This window comes from Dendrobates tinctorius, unplaced genomic scaffold (genome assembly GCF_039654945.1).
Source record: "Dendrobates tinctorius isolate UK_male_01 unplaced genomic scaffold, ASM3965494v1 ptg000003l, whole genome shotgun sequence".
NCBI classification, from domain to species: Eukaryota; Metazoa; Chordata; class Amphibia; order Anura; family Dendrobatidae; genus Dendrobates; species Dendrobates tinctorius.
In genome coordinates, this window is record NW_027361671.1 from 93,462,096 (window position 1) to 93,483,320 (window position 21,225).

The window sequence follows — 21,225 nt, forward strand, 5'->3', positions numbered from 1 at the left end:
AAGCAGCTAGGCTTCAAAAACTGAATCAGCACTCAGGTATTTTCAGAAGACAGAGCTAAATGAATTCAGCACACCCCAGCAGGGAATGGCAGAAATCCAGAAAAACAAAGCAAAAACAAAGTCAAAGCACAAATGCAAAAGGCCAGCAGAAAACTTAGCTTTGGAGGAGCAGGAATTCAGACTGGTCTCCAAGGATCCCACAGAGAAATAACCCGCAGGGCAGAAGGGCGTCGGCAGCATTATATCCAGTCCGTAACTCCACTCAGCCAGTCACAATCATCAGCCTCAGGTGTTTGACAATCAGGCTCACTACCTTTCTTTACCAGAAGAGGGAGTTCCTCGGGCCTCAGTAATGAAGGGGAAAATTAACTCACAACACTCACCCCCCTTTTCGTGGTATGCATGGTCCCCTCACTCCCCTTTCGTGGTATGCATGGTCCCCTCACCCCCCTATCGTGGTATGCATGGTCCCCTCACCCCCCTTTCGTGGTATGCATGATCCTCCCCTCCCTTTCGTGGTATGCATGGTCCCCTCACTCCCCTTTCGTGGTATGCATGGTCCCCTCACCCCTCTTTCGTGGTATGCATGGTCCCCTCACTCCCCTTTCGTGGTATGCATGGTCCCCTCACCCCCTTTCGTGGTATGCATGGTCCCCTCACCCCCCTTTCGTGGTATGCATGGTCCCCTCACCCCCTATCCTGGTATGCATGGTCCCCTCACCCCCCTTTCGTGGTATGCATGGTCCCCTCACCCCCTATCCTGGTATGCATGGTCCCCTCACCCCCCTTTCGTGGTATGCATGGTCCCCTCACCCCCTTTCGTGGTATGCATGGTCCCCTCACCCCCCTTTCGTGGTATGCATGGTCCCCTCACTCACCTTTCGTGGTATGCATGGTCCCCTCACCCCTCTTTCGTGGTATGCATGGTCCCCTCACTCCCCTTTCGTGGTATGCATGGTCCCCTCACCCCCCTTTCATGGTATGCATGGTCCCCTCACCCCCCTTTCGTGGTATGCATGGTCCCCTCACCCCCTATCCTGGTATGCATGGTCCTCTCACCCCCCCTTTCCTGATATGCATGGTCCTATCACCCCACCTTTCGTGGTATGCATGGTCCCCTCACCCCTCTTTCGTGGTATGCATGGTCCCCTCCCCCCAAATCCTGGTATGCATGGTCCCCTCACCCCCCTTTCATGATATGCATGGTCCCCTCACCCTCCTTTCCTGGTATGCATGGTCCCCTCACCCCCCTTTCCTGGTATGCATGGTCCCCTCACCCCCCTTTCGTGGTATGCATGGTCCCCTCACCCCCCAATCCTGGTATGCATGGTCCCCTCACCCCCCAGTCCTGGTATGCATGGTCCTCTCACCCCCCTTTCCTGGTATGCATGGTTCTCTCACCCCCCCTTTCCAGGTATGCATGGCCCTCTCACCCGCTTTCCTGGTATACATGGTCCTCTCACCCCCCTTTCCTGGTATGCATGGTCCTTTCACCCCCAATCCTGATATGCATGCTTCCCCTCACTCCCCTATCCTGGTGTGCATGTCCGCCTGTCCGGCGCCTTTTCTTCAAAAGGTCTGAGGAGTGTGGGATTGTGCAGCCGTAATTGGCACCCAATTTTGGTGCCACAACCCGCCGTCTCCTGACTTCACGGCGAATACCTGATTGGTAATCTTTTGTGCCGTGCTGTGAGGAGAAGGCGTGTTGTTGCTCCGGAATTGGCACCTGCGCATTCCTCTCCTTCCGGCGCCATTGTCTTGAAAACACACTGCAGTGTGAAGACAGTGTGTCTTCCACAAAATGGCGCTGGAAAGCGCGGACTGCGCATGCGTCGTTTCCGGCACCACAACCCGCCCTCTCCTGTCATCACAGCAAGACATAAGACCCCGTGGCCACACCGAATCGGTAAGGTGTTGTGCCGGCGATCTCCTGGGGGGGTGCGTGTGTCGGCGATCTCCTGGGGGATGCGTGTGCCGGCGATCTCCTGGGGGGTGCGTCACTCTGTCTGGAGACAGACTGCGCAGGTGCGTCGCGCTTGTGCAGTCTATAAAGGCTTCGGACAGAGTGACGCTTAGCCCGTTATATTATAGATGAAGAAATGTAAAGGTGAAAGTATAAGTGCTGAGGGGAAAACAACAGTTGTGACTGGCAGGGAAGGATTATAGTGAAGGCACCAAACAGTCGCTGCTAAAGGGGCTGCACCACCACACACAACACACAAACATTTCACAAGCACCATACAAACATCACGCAGACAGCACACATACACCAACTCACAAGCACAACACCACACAAATGCTACAACACACCACACAAACACCAGACCACTCTAGACACACACAACACAAACACCACCCCACAAATACCACAACACCACCCCATAAATACCACATGCACACCACACACACACACATACACACACAAGGACCACACACGCATGCAAACACACTCAGATGGATGCACCCTACGCACACAGATTAACAATACTGAGCAGCAATATTCGCCAGGCGAAAAATGCCTCATAGTAAGAGTGTCATTAGTGCTTACTATACAGAGAGCTTTCATCACTGAAGCTGCTGAGGTAAAGTGAAAGCAGAGCTCTGATTGGTTGCTATGGGCAACTAGACAAGTCTGCCTGTGAGGCGGTTTTCATTACTGAGATGTGAGCTCCTTCACGTCATAGTTATACTGTGTGAGGGCTGCTCTGTATTTATTATTCATCCTATTACATCTCTTATCAGTGTCAGGTGAATACTAAAGGGTCATAATACTAAGGACTGTTCTTTAAAATGCCCCCCAAAAAATGACCATCCATTGGGCAAGTTCATTTTTAATAAAAAAAATAGTTCATAAAACAGTTGTAATAGTTTATACTACATAATATGTTTTGAATATGAAAAATCAATAAAAATGTTGAAATTAAAAAAAGTTGTTCACATCAATGTTATGACAAATTACTAAAATGCCCAAATAATAAAAATTTAAAGTGGAAAAAAAATATTACTGTAGCTCTCTGAAAATGTCAATTTCATGGCAAGACTGAAAATTTTACTTTAGCTACCATAACCATCAATTTAACATATTTTCTGCGAGCGAAGCTGCGGGTATTCTACTTGAATATTAATAATATATACTGAAACATTCAATAAAATCAGCAAAAACATTTTAAATATACCGTTTACAGCAAATACACATTTAAACCATGATTTTAAGTGCAACATTCATTTTAATTGCTACAGGTAACACCATTGGTAAGATAAAAATAATGCAAACAATTAATATAAAAGTCAATTATCTTGAAGTTTATGCAATGAATTGTCTTTGTCTTTTAGCCTACACCTTGCACACAACAGTTGTGTATGGGTGCTGTCATGACTCCTCCACAGTATGTCCGTAAGCCAGAAGATATTCGAACTAAAGAGCAGCTTCTTCCCCTTGCCAAGGAATTCATTGACCAATATTACACATCAATCAAAAGGTGACGCATTTGGAATACATTACTTAGTGGTTAAATATGACAATATTAAATTATTATTCTACATTTCCATGGACTTTGCCTGATAATTGTGTTTAGTTGTTATAGATTGCGTGCCCTTATTTATTGGTAATATTTTTACACATATGCATATTTGGTGGATTACTATATTATTTGTATCATTATCAATACTTAATTTCTCTGCTATTACAGTTTGTGAAGGTGAAAGTTCTCTATGAAACACACTCAACTCCATGCTCGTACATTGATAATTAGCTATGACTTATGTTTTTAAAGTTTAGAATCATTAAAGCGAACCTGTCAGCTGTTTTGGCCGCTATAAGATGCGGCCGCTGCCTTTCAGGGCTTATCTACAGCATTCTATAATGCTGTAGATAAGCCCCCGATCCGACCTGAAAGATAAGAAAAATAACTTATTATACTCACCCGGGTGGCGGTCTGGTGCGGTCTGGTCCGATGGGTGTCGCAGGTCCGGGCCGGCGCCTCCCATCTTCTTGTGATGCCGTCCTTCTGCTTGCTTCATGTCTCTCCGGCATCGCGCTCCTGTGCAGGCGTACCTCTCTGCCCTGTTGAAGGCAGTGCAAAGTACTGCAGTGCGCAGGCGTCGGGAAAGCTTCAGACTGTTTTCAATGAGAACCTACAGAACTGAGAATCCGCACAGACAGTGATAGAGAAATCGAAGTTTAGCAATGGTAGTGGTACTCAACATTTTACATACTGTAGATAAATTTTGAAGTGTAGAAATATTTAAGACTCATTTGGAAATTAAGATTCAGTTTTTTCGGTGACCAGTTAAAGTTTGTATGACTTTGAAAAAACTTTCAGAAGAGTTAGAATGTTAAAACGAAATGAAAGAAGCTATGGTCAATGTCTTCAACTCCTGTGGCTCCTGGTCAAGCCACTCTGGTGGTCCCCGCCAGGACAGATAGCAATGATGTCCCGTTCTTGGGACACCTAATACAGAGGACTGTGATTTACTGTAGTGGCCATGTGACTGGTACGTAACAACATGACTTGCTGTGCTAGCAAAGACCCCCAGAAGGGTCTGTGCTGAAGTCATAGGGGTTAGAGAGAGTGAATATAGCTTATTTTATTATTTTGTAATAAACATAATTGTTTTATCACATAATGGATATGCTGTGCGTCAGATATATGCAAACATTTATTATGTGAAATGTAAACTGTATTGCTGACATAAACAATATACTTATGAAACTGAGTTCATTTGTGTGTGCTCACCGGTCTTTACAAGGAGCTCCTTCCTTTTTATTGAACATAACTTTCTTGGGCTGAAAGCCTCCTGCAAAAATCAACATCAGTCTTAGGGCTCATTCAAACATCAGTTTTTAATTTATAACTACGACCTTTGTTTAGAACTCATGCCTATGATAGTCTATGGGGCTGTTCACATGTCCAATTTTTTTGTCTGAGTGATTGGTCCCTGCAAAATTGCCGAGACATGTCCAATATTTATATGATTATCGGAACAAAGTTTCCAATGCAAGTCTATGGACTTTGATGCCATCCAAGTGCTATAGATTTTTCATGGACTGGTTGAAAGGAGAAACTGGAGAAAATTGCTGAAAATTTTATGAAACTAATCAAAACAATGATGAAATTTAGTACTTTATTTTAAAAAATTGAGGTCTGAATGAGCCCTTATACTTATGAGAGAAGTTATCAATGAACTATGACGGCATTGACTACATTCAATGGTACACAACAAAAAAAAGCAAAAACTGACCAGTATCCTAACAAAATGAAACAAATGTGAACAGGTGCAAGCTGCAATGACTTCTTGTATCTATGGATAATAAAATCTACAATGCCTTAGAGCTGAAAATATCAGAGAGATCATGGCAGTGTTACTGACACACGGGTGATGTGTTTTAGATTGTTAATGCTATTAAAATCCTATAATGATCCATAAACAAATAATGAGAATCTAATCTGTAACTTAACATTGCCGTCATTAATCACGTCTCCCCATCTACCGCAACTGACATTACATGTTATTTCATGAATGTATAACATTTTTGACCTTTACTATTGAAGATTTGGCTCTAAGGCTCACTTAGAGAGATTGGAAGAAGTAAGAAAGGAGATTGAAACTACAGATACCTACCAGCTTCGTGATACAGAGTTGATATATGGAGCTAAGCATGCATGGCGTAATGCAGCTCGCTGTGTGGGAAGAATCCAGTGGTCCAAACTGCAGGTGGGGTATCTCTATCTGTGTCCTAAATATGTATCAGGGTCTGTGCATGCAGCCACTCTAGAACTAAGAACTGTATTGTAATCTAAAAAGCCCTTACCTTGTAACTGGGAAGTGAGTAGAGAGTAGCAAATCTCCCAAAATTCGTTTTGGTCGGTTTCGCTTGATTTGGCCGCAAGGTTCATTTCAATCTGATTACAATTGGTTCAAAAGAAAAGTGTGCAGATTGCCATAAGAAGAGGTTCATTGTCTTCCGAGGTGTCTCAAAACAACACAATATGATAAATGGTGGGGAGGGAAGGGGGTCGCAAATTAAAAAATATGTATTACACTCACCTATTCTAGGCCCTAACCTGACTCCTTATCTCATGTGACTGTGGCTTAATGTGGTCATGTAGGGGGCAATACCACCCCTATGACCGCACAAGGTCCATCACAGTCATGGCATAAGGAGTCAGGTGAGGGCTTGGACAGGTGAGTAGGCTTTTTTTATTATTTTCATCCCTTCCTGGCCATTAAAAAAAACAGCAAAATGACATCTTGCGCTATGCCATTTTACTGCATTCTTGTAAATCGCATAATTGAAATTTCAAGTAAGGCAACAATCTGTAGTTTTGGAGAAATTCATGGTGAATTTAGTTAATTATGGATTGATTTCTTTATCTCAATTTGTGAGTGTTAATAGGTTACTGATACGGATCAGTAGGAACTCCATGTGCCATTGTGCAGGGTCTGTGGCTTTGCTGCGTATATGGATCCTTGGAGCATTCATAGTACTGTAACTGAAGTTTACCCTGAAATATGCAGATGCAGTCACTGTTATGTTTTGAGACTCACTCAATGAAAATAAGATGTAGAATTTGGGACAATTACACGATTTTCCTTGTACTGCCACAGGTCTTCGATGCTCGAGATTGTACCACTGCACATGGGATGTATAATTACATCTGCAACCACATCAAGTATGCCACCAACAAAGGCAACCTCAGGTGAGACAGGAATGACACCAGAATGAAAACCATACACTTGTGTAAAAGTGCAGACCAAAAAAACTATAATATGCAGCCAATGGCTTATCTTAAGGGCGTGACATGATATTAGGTTAGGGGGGGGTCCACATAGCCCAAGCCTTTACCACTTATACATTTCTAAGGTTTATGTGATTTCTTGTTTTTTCTAAAGTTCGTTTTTCAAATTCACTTTCCAAATAACTTAGGAAATCCATGCTTGTTTGTGTTAGGCCTCTTTCACACTTCAGTCTTTTGACGTCAGTTGCAATCTATCAAAGTGTGAAAAAACGGATCCGTTGCAGATTGATAAAAAACTGATGCACCGGTTCCGTTTTGCGGATGGATCCATTGCAGCAGACAGAGTCTGAAATTTTAAAGGAACAGAACTCTGGAAAAGAGGAGAGAGAGACGGCGGACGCTTAAATTCCAATGGATCCGTCAAAAAACGGATGCAACGGATGACCATCCGTCACAATCCGCCGCTAATGTAAGTCTATGAGAAAAAAAAACGGATTCCGCTGAAAAAAAAAGGATCCGTTTTTTTCAAAAAAGGGTGGATTTCGACTGATGTCAAAAGACTGAAGTGTGAAAGAGGCCTTAGGCGACTGGGTTCTCCCACTGCACAGGATGAATCCCAGGTCTTGTCTGCCTCTGCGGTCTCCTATTCAGGCTCAGCCGCTGGGATTGTTGCTCAGCACGGGCATCGATCCCAGCATCTTGCACTGCTTCATAGTGTCCATGTGGTTACTGCTGGCTCTCCAGCTAAGTCTTTGGTAAACAGTGATATACAGAGGCAGCCCTACTCTCTGAAGTCTACGTCCAGAAATCATCTTACTGAGCATATCCGTGATGTGGCGCCTTCTCATTGGTGCTCGGACGCTGGCTGCTCTGGTGATGTGGCAGCTCCGGACGCCCTATCCAACTGGGCGTGAGTGTTTGGGGGTGGAGCCTACCGCATATAAGGCTTCCAACGGCGCACGTGGGTGTGCTAGCGTCATTTGTGTTTTAGTGGGTGTGGGTGGGTACGCTACTGCTCTGTCTGTATGCATTTGTGTGGTTAGCACTGGTCAACTTCAGATAGGTAGTATAGATTTTGCCTTTTCGCTTGACTTAGCACCTGTCTCGGCCATGTGTGCGGATAGCACGAGTCAACCCACGTGCTTATTCCTTGCAGGTTTAACAGAGTATTGCACACTTCTTATTTTTTCAGTGCCTCTCGGTGTTTAGCTGAGTTGGGTACTTATATTTTCTGTGCCTCTCAGTGGTTAGCTGAGCTTGATACGCTGTGTCCCATTCACTCCATGTGGCTTTAACGCAGTGTGTTCGGTAGTTTTCTATCCGTCATTTGTTCACACTAGCAGCAGCAGGTTAACATCTCTGCACGGTGGACCCCTGGTTGCGATTGCACTTTGTTATTAATTTTATTTAGTGCAATCCGCCAGCCCTAACAGTTTGTTTTTTAATAGGTTTTTTATTATTGTTTTAATTCATGCAAGCATACTAAGAACAGTTAAAAGACATGAAAAATCCTATAAAATACCCCAGGGAAAGGAGAAGAGGGAAACAGAAGGACCAAAAAACCTCAATCCATAAACTTAGTTTATTTTGAACTGTAAAACTCAGCATTTTTTTGCAAGTGAAAATACACAGCATCAAAAATACACAAAAATTCATCGTGAGAACTTAGCCTTAAAGATCCTTGATTGTTGAGGGCCCTGTTGGAGATTCTGTATTGTGGCCCAGGAGCTTTAAGTTAGACACTGCCCAACCCTATAAATTTCATGCAGAGATATAAACTTATTTTATGGTCCTATTGCTTCAGAAAATTGAGGAGTAATGCAAATCTTACTTACCGTATGTATAATACTGGTGAGATCTTTATTGCACACTTTATAATACACATCATGCCAACCAGCTTGTCTGATGTTGTTGAGGCTTGTCTGATGTTTCTTTTCACAGATCAGCAATCACTATTTTCCCCCAAAGGACTGATGGAAAACATGACTTCAGGGTCTGGAATGCACAGATTATCCGTTACGCTGGATACAAGCAGCCTGACGGCTCAGTACTTGGGGATCCAGCTAATGTAGAGTTAACTGAGGTAATCACAATATTCAGCTAATCACATATGGTTGAGGGATACTTACATCAGGCTCTCGCTGGTGAACATTGCTTCTATTCTATCATCTTTTACTGAAATGATTTCCATTGACAGATTTGCATTCAGCAAGGCTGGAAAGCTCCTCGAGGTCGTTTTGATGTCCTCCCTCTCGTTCTTCAAGCAGATGGCAATGATCCAGAACTGTTTGAGATCCCACCAGAAATGATTATTGAGATCCCAATCCGGCATCCTAAGTATGATAGCATGATCCCCTGTATTATTATCAGTTTATTATGTGCTTGGCAGGTATGGCATAATTATAAAGTGAATGTAGCGCAATGATGCTGTGCTATAATTTTTTTTAACAAATGAGCGTTTGTATACTTACTACTAAAGGTGACAATTTTGTCTACAGTTGCTCCATGTATTCTAACGTGTAGGAAAATGTGATTTCATTGCAATTGTTGGTCCAGTTTTAATCCATTGATAGTGTACAAGTGATGATCTGGACAGGATGGAATTGCTAAGGATTTTTCCTGCCTGCAAATTTCCAGAGATTAAATCTGCAGCAGATCCCAACAGTTAATCTACATTAATAGAATGCTGAAAAAAAAGTGTCTACGGCATTAATGAATAGTACACATAACGCTGAGTGACGATGGAAATATATGGGCCACAGCAGCCTTCATTAATTACAACATGAATACAAACAAATGTAAAAATAATTTCTTTCGTAAGGTGATTCTACATGGCCCACCAACACTGAACAGTACCGAATACAACACTCCCCAGTCGCACTGCTGCATGTTGGGGTTAACAAACTGTCACAGTACTGTCAACACAAAAATTCTTTTGTTCTTCGAGAATCGTCCCAGAGGGAAGTAAAAACACTAATGAAGGGTCACCATGCCTCCAGTGTAACCCTAACCGCCTCACCTCCAGCTGCCATGATGAAAGTAAACCCTAATACTGAAATCACACACACCACAACCTGAAATGTGATCATTGCCCACCATAGTGCTCGGTGGGAGGGATGTTCACTGGTCCCGTACCTGGATAGAATTTGTTGGTCCACGTATACTCATCTTCTTTTATAGTACCCTAAAATACCCCCACCCCACATAATCTCTTACCCAATCCTGGTCTATGTGACCTAACCTACAACCCACACCCCCTAAATTACATGCAGAATTAAAAGTTAACCCTTTCCTGGCCTCCTACTTTTAAACCCCTGTCATGCCCAGGCTTACTCTAACTGTACCTATTTCAGCCCCATCTTTCTGCAGACTTATTTCTTGCAGAAATATGAGCATGTTGTGTAATTTCACCACAGATTTCATTCGCAGAAGGGGCAAATTTATGCCTCATTCAGATATGATTTTTCTGCATATGTGTGCTATCCATGTATTTTATGGAGAACACTTGTACCTATAATAGTGAATGGGGCCGTTTGCACATCTGATATTGATCAGAGTGATTAATCAAAATCAGAAATGAAAGTCTGTGGGTTAGTGAAAAAATCGGAACGCTCTCGGATGCCAATTTACATGGACTGTTAAAGAAGAATTCCAATTTTTTTTATTATTAAAGGGAATCTGTCTCCCCTTTTTCTCGAATATCAGCTGCCGTCACCGCCATCAGGGGCTTATCTACAGCATTAAGCCCCCGATGTAACCTGAAAGATAAGAAAAAGGAGTTATATTATACTTACCCGGGGGGCGGTCCGGTTTTGGTCCGATGGGTGTTGCGGTCCGGCGCCTCCCATCTTCATACGATGCCGTCCTCTTCTTTCCTTCCTGTCGTGGCTCCGGCGCAGGCGCACTGCTCTGCCCTGTTGAGGGCAGAGCAGAACACTGCAGTGCGCAGGCGCCGGACCTCTACCTGCGCCTGCACACTCAATAGGGCAGAGCAGTGCGCCTGCGCCGGAGCCACAACAGGAAGGAAAGAAGAGGACGGCATCGTATGAAGATGGGAGGCGCCGGACCGGACGGCGACACCCATTGGACTGGACCGAACGCCGGGGTGTGTATAATCTAACTCTTTTTTCTTCTCTTTCAGGTTACATCGGGGGCTTATCTACAGCATTACAGAATGCTGGAGATAAGGCCCTGGTGTCGGTGCCGGCAGCTCATATTCGAAAAAAGGGGTGACGGATTCCCTTTAAGTGTCTGTATATGTGCATTTAATGTAGTATGAGTGTATTCATATATTCGCCTACTGCTGCTCTCTCTGGTGTCCAGCAACGTTCTGCTTTGCTTCTCAGTGACGTCATCGCACTTCAGACTATCTGGCTGTCGATATACTCTATGCATGAGCCGTAAGTCTCTTTTACACTGTAGTCTATGGAGCTCCGTTCTGATGTTCCATAGACTTAAAATGTAAAAGTTACTTCTGGGTCACACAGAGCACAGCGTGACCCGGAGGACACTGTAGAGGGGTGACTTCACTCAGAAGAGAAGAACGGCGCTGGACACCGGAGAGAGCCGGTAGGTGAATATATTAATACACTCACACCGCTTTACATGCACATATACACAGATTTAATTATAATATATATATATATATACTTTATATATTTACATTTCCGCATATGAGAAAAACTAATGAAAAGTGAACCAAATTCTAATGAAACCAATGAAAGTCACTGAAATTCAGTCCGTTTTTCTCCTACATTACATCTGAATGATCCCTAAAGTTGAGTCCACAACAGAATTCACATACAGTACAACGCATGTACACTTGACACTGATTTGCAGGTAAATGTGCAGTGGATAATATCCATCCTGGTGTAATCTCAATACACAATTCTTCCTATTTGATTGCAGCTAGCACCACTAAAGTTTCATAATAAGATGTAAATTTCTATAACTCAGATTTCCTAGCTGGTGACCAGAAAAATACCCAAAAGAAAAATGCCCACATGAAAAATGGCCACAGAATAAAAGCCCACAACCATGAATTCCTAAAGGAAAATTGCCCACAAGGAAAGTTGCCCACACAGAAAATTGCTCACATGGACAAAATAACAAGTTATCCGCTCCCCCAAACCTGTAATATGTTATATCACTCCAGAGTCTGTGTACAGTGTGACACTGGCTGTACTGATATAACATTATTATCACCCCCCGACCTGCAATATGTTATATTGCTCCAGATCCTATGTACAGTATGACCCACGCTGTACCGATATAACCTTATTTTCACCCCCCCTCCCGACTTATAATCTGTCATATTGCTGCCGAGCCTATGTACAGTAAGACCCTGGCTGTACCGATATAACATCATTATCACCCACCGACCTGTAATATATTATATTGCCCCAGACCCTGTGAACAGGTGTGTACAGTGTGCTCCCAGCTGTACCGATATAATCTTATTATCATCCCCCGACCTCTAATTTGTTATATTGCTCTCGAACCTATGTACAGTAAGACCCTGGCTGCACCGATATAACATCATTATCACCTCTTCTATTCAACCTGTAATATGTTATATCGCTCTGGAGCCTGTGTACAGTGTGACTCCGGCTGTACCAATATAACGTCATTATCACCTACTCCATCCGACCTTTAATATGTTATATCGCACCATGGCCTGTGTTCAGTGTGACCCTGGCTGTACCATCATGTGCCCAATTTTCCTTGTGTGAATACAGCCTTAGCCCTCTTCAATTAACTGTTTTAATAAACTGTTGCTATTTTGCCCATGTGGACAATTTTCCATGTGGGCAATTTTCTGTGTGGGAAATTTTCTGTGTGGGCAATTTTCCTTGTGGACATTCATGGCTGTGGGCTTTTTTTCTGTGGGCAATTTTCCTTTGGGCATCTTTTATGGAACTTTCCTAGACACATAGTATAACAGATTACTTTGCGTCAACACATATGTCCAAAGATTTTACTTAAAGTCAGATATACAGAATCAACCTTTGCAAAATAACCGACTAGTAATGGTTTATTTTAAAACTACACCAATAAGTGAGGGGTATCATTTAGTGTCATAGGAAAAGATGTCTTAGATTCATTACATCCAGGCATATTTTTTTTGAGAGAGAACGTTGCTACTTTTTTTGGCAGGATTGGTAAAAATTATAGAAATCTATAGCTCCGTTCCCCATGTTGAGTATTTGGTGAGTTTTTGCCTATTATTTAATTTATATTTTTACATGCATGTCACAGCATACCAAACGTGCTTATTTAACCTACAAATTTTCTCTGCACATAAACCTCAGTGAATTTGACATGTTGGGGATTTCAAACACGCGCCACAGGTCAGTTTGTATTGTGTAAAAATAGCACACTTGGCAGGAGATTTCTATAAAACCCTTCTACTTTGTGGGAACTTTAAGACGCTGTGTTTTTTGCGCAGTGAAAATGTAAGGCGTCAAAAACTCACCTAAAACTCATAGTGTGAACTTAACCTAAAGTATAAAGCCACATCTGTGTGGTGGTTTGTAGGGATTGTCCCACCCTTTATATCATCATTGGACTCAATAAGGTCATGTGCACACATTGAGTATTTGGTGAGTTTTACCTCAGTAGCTGTAAGCCAAAACCAGAAATGAGTGAAAAATACAAAAGTGGTGACGTGTTTCCATTAGGGCTCATACTCACTTGCGAGAAACTCGCACGAAAACCTGCCACTGCCGCCGGCGCTTGGACCTGGAGCGTGCAGCTGCATAGAAATACATGTAGTTGCACGCTCCGGTCCGAGTGCCGGAGGCAGAGCCAGGTTTTCATGCGAGAGACTCGCACGAGAATCGTGCATGTCTCTCGCCAATGAATATGAGCCCTTAGACTTTTCATCAGATCCCGATTTTGATTTACAAATTCTGAAGTAAAAAATACTGAATGTGTGACCATAGTCCTAATACATTTGTGTATTAGAAAGAACATTTTTGTTTCAATTATTCAGTTACAAAAGCTTGTATCTTTTTACATTAATAATCAGATTATTTCCTCATGACGCTGCAGAGATTTTTATTTGCTCTCTTATATTATGATTTTATAAAATTCCAATAAAAAGGAACAAATAATTTTACAGATACCAGATATCTATCACATGTCAATATTAAACAATTTGTGCATATAATTTAAATTCATTGTAATATTACGTCACTTCCAACTCTTGTCATCAGGTTTGAATGGTTCAAAGATCTGGATCTGAAGTGGTATGGATTGCCGGCTGTGTCCAGTTTACTACTAGAGGTTGGAGGTCTGGAGTTTACAGCTTGTCCTTTTAGTGGATGGTACATGGGAACTGAAATTGGAGTTCGAGACTACTGTGATAACTCCCGCTATAACATACTGGAGGTACTGTGGCCTGGTAAAGAGCTCCACCTTTTGGTAGCATTAGATAATAAAACATCACTATCATTTAGTCCTATTTTACTGTCTTCCAGATTATATATACATATTATATATTTAAGACACATAAATGGTGCAATAGGTGGCCAATATTAACCAATGGACAACAAAAGATGACATCTTATTTGCGAACATTATTTTACTAAAAGGAAGCAACATTTTGAACAATACAGTATATGTAATATTTCCATTTGCAAAAACTAAATCAGTATTAAAATAATGTTGTAATACATAAAGGAACAATCATTAGTCGAATGCTTAGATCGAGAGGTTATAGATCTGATGTAAACAGCATTATGCATGCTAAGAAATATAAAAAAAACTAAAATGTTTTATTAATTATATTAATAATACAATGATAAGCAATAAAAGAAAATAGAAAAGTGCTGCTATATATATTTTTTCTCAGATGAAATTGGAAAGAAGTGTATTCTGTAGACAGAAGTGACTGTATGGCTCCAAAAAAATCGTTGAATGGCCTTTTGGAGCATGCAACATATGTAAAATCCACAACCAATATCAGCTTTTCAGACATAACCACAGTAGTGATGAGCAAATGTCCTAGGATAAGGTGTTATACAAATAATATGTTCGAGTCCCCGTGGCTGCATTTCTTGCGGCTGTTCGACAGGTGCAACACATGCAGGGATAACCTAATAAACAGGTAATCCCTGCATGTGTTGCGTCTGTCCTACAGTCGGGAGACATGCAGGTGCGGTGGACGCTAACATATTTTTCAAGAACGCCGAAGTCACACGGTTAGCATCCGATCATGCGGGATAGCACCTTATCTGTGCACATTTGCTCATCTCCAAATTACATTTCACACGCGGTAAAAATATTCAGCGAGAAGAGATGGAGTAATAGCCAATGTTATTGTTCACCTTCGCTAAAATAATCCAGGCTCATTGTGCTGAAAATGTTACACTTTATCATTTGGACAGATCATATTTAATATAACTGTTTCCTGCAGGAAGTCGCTAAAAGGATGAACCTGGACACAAGAAAAATGTCTTCTCTATGGAAAGACCAAGCTTTGGTGGAAATTAATATTGCAGTTCTGTACAGTTATCAGGTGCGTCACAAATATGTGCATCACAGTCATGATAAAGCAAGGATACTCTGAAGGTTATATATTCACCAAGGACAATGAAACTTTGTCTGAAATGTAAAGTGCTGCGGAATATGTCGGCGCTCTAGAAATATAATTTATTATTATTATTTGTCAGTTATTTGGATACACATATAGACTCTAGTCCATCTATATATAATTGCCTTAAATTGTCTGTCATCCACTTCCGTCTGGATGTCCCCGAATCCCACAATGCACCGCGCCGACCGGAAGTACGCCGACCGCCATATTGAAATACCCCAGTGATGGGTGTTACAATATGGCGCCCGCTGGTGGTATCAGGACCAACGCGACCCCCACCACCACTGCCGGACCCCCCGCCGCTGCCGGACCCGCCACCGATGAACCCTCCTACCACTGCCTGCCCACCCACCTCCATCACAGCCGGCAGGAAAGACCGCGGCTTGCAGCCTGTGTACAGGCCACAAGCCACGGTCTTTCCTGCCGGCTGGCTGCCGCCAGGACCCCCCGCCGGACCCGCCGCTGCCCTCCCACCAACCTCCGTCACAGCCGGCACCCCCACCGCTGGACCTGCCACCGCTGAACCCCCAACTGCCGCCTGTACTCATATACACACATGTATTCACATACACACACATACGTATTCACATACACACACACGTATTCACATACACACACGTATTCACATACACACACACGTACTCACATACACACACACATACTCACATACACACATGTACTCACATACACCCACACGTATTCACATACACACGCACACGTACGCACATACACACATGTATTCACATACACACACACATACTCACATACACACACGTACTCATACACATACACACACGTACTCACATACACACACGTACTCACATACACACACACGTACTCACATACAGACACATGTATTCACATTGTGGTGTAGTGACCACTGTGTCCACTAGGGGGCGCTGTGTGGGTGTCCCAGGACAGGCATATAAGCATAAGCATTTCCAGTGTCCTGATAGGAGTAGGATGTTGAATGATCGTAATGTATCTCAAGGTGGGTGGCCTTGAGATGAAGGCTTGCTTATGTGCTGATCAGCAGAGCTGATCTTTCATTACAATGTGTCAGGGAGAAGCCTTCAGGTGATTGATGAGACGGGTGGGATCAATTACCTACAAATCTACCCAGGGGTGTGTTTAAGAACGCCATAGTAAAGTGTATATGAGTGTGTGTGAAGGACCTGTGATGAGGTCATAGCCATGTGACCCGGTGGGCATGGCTACGGACCATATAAGGTGGCCAGGGTAGGTCACATGGAGTGAATGCTTGGACCCGGTTGGTCCGTTGTGGAAGGTCCCGCTGGGAGATGGGGCTTCCTGCCTGACAGCACGTGAAGTGGCTGTGTATAATGGCTGCCAGTATCTGAGAGATCCCAGGGGAGGGAATGAACGTCTGGAGTCTGAAGCAACCATGAGGTAACCCTGACGGGATGAGATAACTGTGAGGCTGAAGAGCCTGAGTACTGGACATTGCGTAACCTGTGTGACCACAGGGATAACAGAGGGAAGCTGTCATGAACGTTATGCTATGGATATGAACTTTATGTTGCTGCTGTGGGTTTATGATGCCTGAATAAACCACATGGACTGTTATGGTTTTATGGAAAATCCGTGCCGGATCTGATTATTTGGCTGCCAAGCGAGTGTCCCCAACCTTGAATGACAGCGCTACCTTACAACATACACACACACGTATTCACATACACACACGTATTCACATACACACACACACGTATTCACACACACACACGTATTCATATACACACACACGTATTCACATACACACACACACTCACACACACACGTATTCACACACACACGTATTCACATACACACACACACGTATTCACACACACACACGTATTCATATACACACACACGTATTCACATACACACACACACTCACACACACACGTATTCACACACACACACACGTATTCACATACACACACACACGTATTCACATACACACACACATATTCACATACACACACACGTATTCACACACACACACGTATTCACATACACACACACGTACTCACATACACACACACGTACTCACATACACACACACACACATACTCACATACACACATGTACTCACATACACCCACACGTATTCACATACACACGCATACGTACGCACATACACACATACACACATGTATTCACATACACACACACATACTCACATACACACACGTACTCATACACATACACACACGTACTCACATACACACGTATTCACATACACACGTACTCACATACACACACACGTACTCACATACAGACACATGTATTCACATTGTGGTGTAGTGACCACTGTGTCCACTAGGGGGCGCTGTGTGGGTGTCCCAGGACAGGCATATAAGCATAAGCATTTCCAGTGTCCTGATAGGAGTAGGATGTTGAATGATCGTAATGTATCTCAAGGTGCGTGGCCTTGAGATGAAGGCTTGCTTATGTGCTGATCAGCAGAGCTGATCTTTCATTACAATGTGTCAGGGAGAAGCCTTCAGGTGATTGATGAGACGGGTGGGATCAATTACCTACAAATTTACCCAGGGGTGTGTTTAAGAACGCCATAGTAAAGTGTATATGAGTGTGTGTGAAGGACCTGTGATGAGGTCATAGCCATGTGACCCGGTGGGCATGGCTACGGACCATATAAGGTGGCCAGGGTAGGTCACATGGAGTGAATGCTTGGACCCGGTTGGTCCGTTGTGGAAGGTCCCGCTGGGAGATGGGGCTTCCTGCCTGACAGCACGTGAAGTGGCTGTGTATAATGGCTGCCAGTATCTGAGAGATCCCAGGGGAGGGAATGAACGTCTGGAGTCTGAAGCAACCATGAGGTAACCCTGACGGGGTGAGATAACTGTGAGGCTGAAGAGCCTGAGTACTGGACATTGCGTAACCTGTGTGACCACAGGGATAACAGAGGGAAGCTGTCATGAACGTTATGCTACGGATATGAACTTTATGTTGCTGCTGTGGGTTTATGATGCCTGAATAAACCACATGGACTGTTATGGTTTTATGGAAAATCCGTGCCGGATCTGATTATTTGGCTGCCAAGCGAGTGTCCCCAACCTTGAATGACAGCGCTACCTTACAACATACACACACACGTATTCACATACACACACGTATTCACACACACACACGTATTCACACACACGTATTCATATACACACACATATTCACATACACACACACGTATTCACATACACACACACACACACACGTATTCACACACACACACGTATTCATATACACACACATATTCACATACACACACACGTATTCACATACACACACACACACTCACATACACATATTCACATACACACACGTACTCACACACACGCGTACTCACACACACGTACTCACATACACACATATACACGTACACACACTTCCCTCCCGATGCGATAGCATCGGGCACACCTCTAGTTAGTTATAAGTGTTAAAGCTGTTGTTCTGAAACAGCGCCATTGCTGCTGCTACACATTCACTTAACTAAGATAAAGCTGTTATACCAAGCACAGCCATAAGAGAAGCTTGGCGCATTTTTTTTTTTTTATAAAATGAGAATATTCCTTGATCATAATGAGTTGTTTTCTTTTTTTTGTCAGAGTGATAAAGTAACAATTGTGGATCATCACTCTGCTACAGAGTCTTTTATTAAACACATGGAAAATGAATACCGATGTCGTGGAGGTTGTCCTGCTGATTGGGTCTGGATTGTACCCCCAATGTCTGGGAGCATTACTCCAGTGTTTCACCAAGAAATGCTCAATTACCGTCTGACTCCTTCCTTTGAATATCAGGTAGTATGGTTCATTTGTCTTAGAAAGTGCATAGAGAAATCTCTGAGTACTAACCTCCATCCTACTCCACTAAATGTCCATCTTACTATACTAAAAGCTTCTGGTAGACTTGCCGTAAGGCTGCTGTCATACTATCAGTATTTGGTCAGTATTTCACATCAGTATTTGTAAGCCAAAACCAGGAGTGGATGAAAAATACAGAAGTGGTGACGTGTTTCTATTATACTTTTCCTCTGATTGTTCCACTCAAACTCGGACTGGCCCATAGGGTAACGGGAATCCCCCGGTGGGCCCCTGTGCAGATCTGGGCCACCAACCCCCCCCTGTATGGGTAATACTTGGCATAATTCACTTGATTCACTCCGTACAGAAAAAAACAACATCTCATCATTCAATAACCAAACTACCCAGTTTATTATTATTTAGAGATATAACTAAATTTGTGTAAGAGGGTAGTGTAATATTTGTATGCAGTTGAAAAGTGGGCCCCCCCCAAAGTCAATGTTACTGATGGGCCCTTGGCACCTCAGTCCGACACAGGTTCTACACCCGGGTTTAGCTTACAATATTGATGTAAAATACTGACCAAATACTGATAGTGGGAACGTAGCCTACTACACATATCGGTATGTGCGCACAACGTCTTACAGACGCTGACATACTTGTATCATTACTGGAGCAGAAGCCATTCAGGAAAATGTGGGAGGTGGTTCACATCTTCTTCTTTCACACCTTTTGCTTCGTCTTTACCACCACCATATTTTTTTTCATCTATAACATAATGTCGGCTATGGTGAGCAAGGAGGAGTGTTACAGACTTTATAGCTAAGGCTTTATGAGCCATCTACGTTGCTGCTTTGTATCTTAGGAAAAATCAATCTACATGTCGACATATCCATACATTTGGCAATATACAGTATATGCTAAAAGACATTCATAAATCATACCTATGATATTGCATAAACAGTGTAAAATAAAAATATGTATCTCCATTAACTCCCAGATGGCCTGTGTCAATGGCAGCTTGGCAATTAGACATAGCATCTTAAATTATCCTGTCCGCACACTTATAGTTCTGAAAAGTTTAAGGATTCCAATTTCATATAATACAATTCAATACAGTATTGTGACCTACTAGCAAAACGCTTGAAGGCAGTGATATACCTTACAACTGGCTGCCACATGCAGAAACATGCATAGTGGAAAAAAACACTTTCCCACAAAGTATTGGAAAATCAATCATATCTTTTCAGCCCCAGTTATCTTGTATCATTTATCTCTAGATATATTGAGAAACAAGGCAGGTTAAGGAGGGATAGATTTGCATCCACTAAATCAATTTAGCCTTAGGGCTCATACTCACTGGTGAGAAATACGGACGAGTGCAATCCGATTTTTTATCGGATTGCACTCGGACCAATGTCATTCAATAGGTGACATCTCATTTGCAATTTTTTTCTCATCCAAAATCGGACTGAGAAAAAATGGCAGCATGCTGCATATTGCTGCGATTCTCGGACGAGACTCGCCAATGCAAGTCAATGGGTGCGATAAAAAAATCGGGCAGCACTCGCAGCCTAAATGACGTCAGCGGTAGTCGCTGAGGCTGCTCAGACTCCCTGCCTGACCCACGGTGAACTGACAGCATGGGAAAATGTTCAGAAACTTTCCCATGCTAATCAGTACATCTCCGGTCAGGCGGGGAGGCTGCGCAGGCAGCTTTTCCTTCTTTCCTCCGTGGTTTACAGCTGGTGTGGTTGCATTAGTGTAGGGGAAATGGACTGTCCTATGGACCTGTCTGCAGTAGGAGGGTTAATGTACAAAGTGCTGGACATGGACTGCTGTATAAGAAGTTAGGAGACAGCTAGACAGAGGAGAAGGATGTTGAAGTACTGGGTTTTTGTCACTAGGGGGAGACCAAGGACAGCAGAAATGAAGGAAGGTGTAGTACTGTAGTTTGCCCACAAGATGGGAGCAGGGAGCAGTGAGGACAGGGCTTAACAGTAGCTTAGGGCTACGAAACCGCAAAGTCATGGGGGGCGGGGTTACAGGAACTCTAGAG

The 21,225-nt window shown here is 43.2% G+C and overlaps 1 protein-coding gene and 1 long non-coding RNA gene across 6 annotated transcripts in view; one reads left to right on the plus strand and one right to left on the minus strand.

The window, feature by feature from the left end:
* Positions 1 to 21,225, plus strand: part of NOS1 (nitric oxide synthase 1) — a 558,783-nt gene that overhangs the window by 441,373 nt on the left and 96,185 nt on the right. For all 5 annotated transcript variants that reach the window (XM_073560587.1, XM_073560281.1, XM_073560506.1 and 2 more), the window contains 8 exons: positions 3,334 to 3,479; positions 5,553 to 5,715; positions 6,610 to 6,701; positions 8,682 to 8,823; positions 8,938 to 9,077; positions 13,958 to 14,132; positions 15,160 to 15,261; positions 18,969 to 19,163. In XM_073560587.1, the coding sequence (XP_073416688.1) occupies positions 3,334 to 3,479; positions 5,553 to 5,715; positions 6,610 to 6,701; positions 8,682 to 8,823; positions 8,938 to 9,077; positions 13,958 to 14,132; positions 15,160 to 15,261; positions 18,969 to 19,163 (1,155 nt within the window). The remainder of the gene's footprint in view (positions 1 to 3,333; positions 3,480 to 5,552; positions 5,716 to 6,609; positions 6,702 to 8,681; positions 8,824 to 8,937; positions 9,078 to 13,957; positions 14,133 to 15,159; positions 15,262 to 18,968; positions 19,164 to 21,225) is intronic.
* LOC141073294 (uncharacterized) lies at positions 3,399 to 8,702 on the minus strand. Its single transcript, XR_012226960.1, has 4 exons — positions 8,576 to 8,702; positions 5,813 to 5,903; positions 4,737 to 4,797; positions 3,399 to 4,142 (listed from the first exon to the last, which is right to left on the minus strand). It is a non-coding gene; the product is annotated as an uncharacterized lncRNA (long non-coding RNA).